The 6,000-nt window shown below is 44.8% G+C and overlaps 1 protein-coding gene across 3 annotated transcripts in view; it reads left to right on the top strand.

The window, feature by feature from the left end:
- Window positions 1-500: 500 nt before the first annotated feature.
- RTKN2 (rhotekin 2) overlaps window positions 501-6,000 on the top strand; it is a 307,712-nt gene continuing 302,212 nt past the window's right edge. For 2 of the 3 annotated variants that reach the window (XM_086920082.1, XM_086920084.1), the window contains exon 1: window positions 559-763. In XM_086920082.1, coding sequence (XP_086776208.1) covers window positions 653-763 — 111 coding nt within the window. In that variant the 5' untranslated portion in view covers window positions 559-652. Of the gene's footprint in view, window positions 764-6,000 lie in introns of all 3 variants that reach the window. The other variant, XM_086920081.1, reaches the window with a different exon arrangement.

Here is a 6,000-nt window from a genome sequence, read left to right as displayed (position 1 = left end):
AAGACCGATTTCATCAAATGTGCTGCATGCAATATTGTTTAAATGGCTGGAATTGAAAAGTGCACTGATCTTGTGGTAAGACTATTATCACCTTTAGATGTTCGAGATAACAACTGGACCTTCCCAACAGCAGAATGATCTAATTGCATAATCGCATGTGATAAAGGGGACAATCTCAGAAAGCGGCTGATTCCTGAGGGTTGCAAAGGCACTCAAAAAATAGTTTCCTAGAACAAAAATGAAAGACAAATAATTTTCTGATGTTTTGATACTATCTACACTATTGAATACTAAACAATATAAACACATATACATATTTAATCTTTGCACCTAAAATACATGCGCACTAAGGTCGAAGCATCTGTCCTTCAATAGTTGCACTGCTCAGGTAGTATCCAAGCTTTCCTCTCGTTACATTTAATCTCGCTGCACATGGCTATTCCAAGATGGTTGCCTCGTTCATCCCCATCAGTCAAATAACCGATGTTTGTGGCAGCTGCGGAGTTCACAAAGCACCAGGTCCCGCCCCCAAGCTTTCTCCCAGGATCCCCCGCCCCTGTGATAGCTCCAGGGCTGATGAGTGTGGGAGAGAGAGAAAAGCTGAAGGGTGCTTGATTAGAGAATAACAGGGCAGACGAGGCGGGATTTTCAAATGTTTAAGCGAGCGGAGAGATGCAGAGCCACAGTGGCCGATTGCTCGGCGCTGGGCATGGAAATCAAACGGAAGAAGGTGCGAGAGACTCCTGTGCTCCTGGAGCCGGAGGTGAGTCGAGAGAGCACACGGTGGGAGTGTGAAACGGCTCCGGGCAAACTTCTCTTTTTATCATCGGGGGTTGCAATCTTACGAGTCGTTTTAGCTTAGAGCTGCGTTACTCCGTGGAACAATACCGTTTTCGGTATTCGTACGCTTCGTAATATGAGTGGGGGTCTACAGTACGTCGCAAATAAAGTAATATTTATGGTGAGTGCACCGGGCGCAGGTCATGTTTTGCTTTTGTTGTGACCGTCATTTCGCTTATCAGAAACCAACCAGTAAGTCGCGTCTTTTTCTCAGCTGCGTTCGCAAGTGCAGCACCTGCGCTTCCTGATTATTTGGGTTTTATCACTCACATTTATTTTCTTTATTTATTTGGTTTGATCTCCAGAGTCCGACCTCAGTTTATAAAATTGTCTTTTTTTCGGAATAAAACTATTTGCCCGTGCAGGCCGAGTAGAGTTGTAGCTGTGGGACTGAAGGATGGAAGGGTTCTCATTTACGAGAGAGGATTTTGGGGCAGGCAACGGAGAATTGTGTTAGAAAGGCGCAAGCAAGACTTTAGTCAAAAGATCAACTTTTCCGTTAAAAGTGGTTTATCTCTTTTCAGTATATGACGTCTCGGCGTGGAAATCAACCTTTCTAAATCGGGATTTTCAGAGTTCTCTCGGCCGAGTCTCCATTGTGTTTCACAGTCTAGTATTTGCATTTCAAACTTGCACGAGTGTTTGGCTTATTGAATTGTGTACAGCACTGTATTTGTAATTCTGCCACAAGTCAAGGTTGACTGGTGGTTACATTCTTTCGCTTGTCATTGTTCTATTTAATCTGTTGATGTGTTGGTTTGCGTGCGATAAATTAGCAGTTTGTAAGTCGTTATTAGAAGGGAAACATTGGCTCAAATTGTAATTTTAATTCTATTCAACAGGGTTATTAGACTTTTTCCAATGGTGTCTGCCAATTTATTTTTGCACGTTCCATTGTATTTGTTTTTTGGCATCCCTTGTTTAAATGAAAACTGCGAATCATGCACGTCGTTACAGAATGGCATGTACCATTTAGGGACAAGTTTATTTGCCAAGAATTTGCTCAAGTTGCAGGAGTTTGGGAGAGCAGAATATGGCCAGTTAAGGATGGCACAGTTGCAAGGTGTTGCATAGGCAATAGTAGTTAGGAACATGCCTGTTAAATGCCAGTCCCTGTCGGGTTCAGCGTTAAAGTTGAACTTAAGGACTGTAATCAGCAAGGATCAATTAGTTAAAGCAAACCAGAGTGGTATTGGTACACAACCCGATCTTTTAAAGATTGTGATCCAAGGAGTTTAGCCTCTGTAGAGAGTGAAAGAATTTGAGTATAAAACTTCGTTGAGGTAGAAGGAATCGAAAATGTTTCCTTGATGATCAATTCATTCATTCATTCCAAAGAGGTCGCCCTCCAGTTTGTGCAGATTATATCATCTAGTCCAGAGGTCTTCAAACTTTTTTGCTTTGAGCCCCCATAAGCAAGTTGTTTTGAAGTCTGGCCCCCTCCAATACTTTATGAGAAGGATTGGGGGAGTGGTGGGTAGAGAAGGGCTGAGCACAGGGGGCAAGACTTATGAGGTCATTTCAGTGATACTGTAGTTCACAGTCCACACTGAATGTGTGACTTATAAAACAGCCAATACCTTGAACAAAACCACTAATTGACCCAAAAATACTGTTCCCCATAATTGCGGTGTTGTGAACCCCTCACACTCCTAGGCCCCAATGCAACTGCGCCTGCAGCACAAATGAGAACTGAGGCCCTGCTTAGCATGCTATCACCTCTGCTGCTTTCACCTTTTCCCCACCTTGCTTAACCATCATGCCAACCTTGCAACAGACCCTTTCAAGAAAAAACAGAAGTTGCGACATGATATCCCTCTTTTCTGCAAAGGTGCCCTAAAGTTACATACGACAGTAAGGTCTCTTGACCCCTTTTTAAAGTGATAATTGTGATGCAGTGTGCACCCTCAGAACCCTAGACTGCTGCACCTATTTCACTAGTGATAGCCCGCTTTGCATGGCAGAAGCGATCTCCTCTGCCATTTGTTAAAAACAGGGCTCCCATTTTGCCACACTCCCTCCCTGCCATCTCTCTGAGGCTAAACTAAGGTGCTTCCTCTGCTTCAATTTTCCCCTCCCTTGATTCATTGCTCCGAGGCTGAAAGAAACACTGACATACACGTGTGCATTGGGCCCTAATGCAAGCCAAGGAGGGTGGAAAAACTGCCATGAATCCGGTTTACCGGGCTCCTCATGCCATGGGGCCCTGCTGTCACCCTAATTGCAGCACCAATCATACTGTCTGTCCTTGAGTGTGGCAAATAAGCAGTAAAGGTGATCCGGGCTCTAATGCCCCCACAGCACCTTTTTCATAGTAAGGAAGACATAATTGTGGGACAGTGGTCACTAACACCCTTGCCTCAGTACCTGTAACACTAATCATTTTGATGACCCTTTAAAAAAATAAAAAGCCCCTATATACCACACCCTTCCTAGGGGGAATCTTTCTGAGGAAGTCGTCTCTATTCATTTGTAAATGAAAAAAATATCCCCCACATAGTGCCCCTTCTTCTGAGCCATATCTTTGTCACTACCCATGGATCTTGTTCCTTTTATGTTTCTCCGCTCTCGTTACTAATTAATGACACACATTCACCGTGCCTTTCTGTCATAAACTGGGACTTCATAGCACTATAAATACATAAGTTAGTATTCCACACTGCGCCAACTAGGATATAATTCTGTTCCTGTTTGGTCTCACACACAAACACGTAGACATCTACACATTAAGCAACTGAGATGTCGCATTTGGCACAATAAGATTACTTTTTTTGTGGTAGTTTTATATAGCGCAAATTTGAACCGAGATGTTGTAGCGCTTTACATGAGCACAAATTACATTACACAAGGTCACGTTCGTTTGTAGGCACAGGAGATTAAATGATTTGCCCAGAAAAACAGGATGTTTAACTTGCATTTATTTTTTATTTGATTGTGTGTGGGTTACTTTTTTGCCTTTTTAACTGGGTATAAAATAACAAAAATATACAGAATCGTTTGTTCTTCTTAGCCACTTCTTTGACCCCGCCACAACTCAGTGGCTCCAGGTCCCATAGCAAGGGATTTCTATACTTTACACTTCAAGACTGTTTGTAAATGAAAACTACCTGGAAATGCACCAAATAAAGAAGGCCACACTTCAGGTGATCTTCATTTACAATTCTTTGCTGAGGAATTCGAGCCTCCCTGGGAATGCAGTCACGGACCCTCAGGGGGGTGCACCCCACAGTGTGAAGACCTCTGCTCTAGTCTTAGACCTTAGCAAAGTATTAGACCTCTAGCACTGCTCATCAGCCAAGCCTATAGAGGTATCCTGGCTCTACTGTTGTAATGCCTTAATAATAGTTGGTGGCCCACATCGCTAGGCCCAGGACCCGGAATCCACAGACCACGCACGAACCTGGGGGTCATACTCTACTCCACCCTCTCCATGGCCAGGCAAGTCTCCGCTGTCTCCGCGTCCTGCTTCAAAACCCTCCGAATGCTCCGCAGGATCTTCAAATGGATCCCTCCCGACACAAGAAAAACCGTCACCCAGGCCCTCATCACCAGCAGACTCGACTACGGGGACGCCCTCTACTCAGGAACAACAACCAAGCTCCTAAGACGACTACAAAGAATCCAGAATGCCTCGGCTCGACTGATCCTCGACGTCCCCCGACGCAGCCACATCACACCCCACCTGAGAGGCCTGCACTGGCTCCCCGTAGACCAGAGGATCACCTTCAAGCTTCTCATCCACGCACACAAAGCACTACACAACACCGGACCTACATACCTCAACAACCATCTCAGCTTCCACACTCCCACCCGAAGCCTCTGCTCAGCCAACCTCGCCACGGTTCCTCGTATCCGGAAAAGCACAGCCGGCGGCAGACCCTTCTCCTACCTCGCCACCAAGACCTGGAACGCTCTCCCTACCAACCTACGACAGACTCAGGACCTGCTGGCCTTCAGAAGACTTCTCAAGACCTGGCTCTACGATCAGCAGCAGCCGCCGCCCCCCCCTCCCCCCACCCCCAGCGCCATGAGACCCTCAAGGGTATGTAGCGCACTTTAGAAATGCAATGATTGATTGATTGATATGAAAAGGTTTGGTTTCACGCTGGACTGCCATGAAACTTAAGTGGAAATTAGTTCAAATGAAAATGCTCCATTGATCGAAGACAAATTAAGTGTTTTGTGAAGTGGACGTTTGAGACACTAATATCACTTCTAAGCATTGTTGCCTTTTGGCGCTGAAGTTTGTGTAAAAGCAATGTCAACACAGATTGTTCCATGCTGGTAGCCACATGAATGCTTCGAAAACTGCTCAGCCTGCTACTATTAGATTCCAGAGTGTAACTGAAGATTTCTTGTGTGGTCCACAGATGCATCTGCATAAGAGTCCCCCTCTTTCTACAGACCAGGTACCTGGATTTTTTGTCCTTTCACTCTATTTTTGCTCGTTTTTTGGTTGTGCACTGCTTTTCTTTGTCACTGTGTGTGCCCTCCGTCCCTAAAACTGTACCTTTTAATTGCCTATACCCTATTATGGTATTTAATTTTCCAGTAAAGCCAGGCTAAGTTCTGCAGAAAAAGCACCAGTGGCATGGAAATGAAGTCATGTGTGGGATGCAGTTTCTGTTTGCACCACTCACAAATAACTAAAGGCTAGTGACCCAGAAAATACCATTGTACTATGGCTGGACTGCAGTTTTACAACCACTGGAGGGACACATGGCAAGGAAAAGCTCTTTCTACATGTAAGAAGCTGTCGGAACCCATTTTTTGTGTCCCAACAGAAATCTACTTTTATATATTGGGTAGCCACCTCTAACCATGCGTAGTAAGCCCACAGGGCTAGGTGCTTAATGTGCAGAAGTTGGGCATATTAAATATTAAGGGGTAAGATGTCCCCACAGTGAACCATTGACAAAAGCTGCTTGTTCCTCTGTAGGCCTGACCGCAAACTGGATTACAATTTCCTAATCTGATAGCCCCCACTCTTACATTGTGCTTGTATCCAAGACCTTTCCCTGACCAGGACGAGACCGTGGATAAAAACAAACCTGGTGAGGGAGCACTTACAATGACGTTATAACATTGCACTTGACAGTGGTGGTAGTTAGAACTATTGTTTGCATGTACCTACATACTTGGTCATGGTTTTTCATTCTA

Source organism: Lissotriton vulgaris, chromosome 5 (assembly GCF_964263255.1).
Source record: "Lissotriton vulgaris chromosome 5, aLisVul1.2, whole genome shotgun sequence".
NCBI lineage: Eukaryota > Metazoa > Chordata > Amphibia > Caudata > Salamandridae > Lissotriton > Lissotriton vulgaris.
The sequence above is the reverse complement of the archived record's forward strand: the minus strand, read 5'-3'. Positions and strand labels throughout refer to the sequence as shown.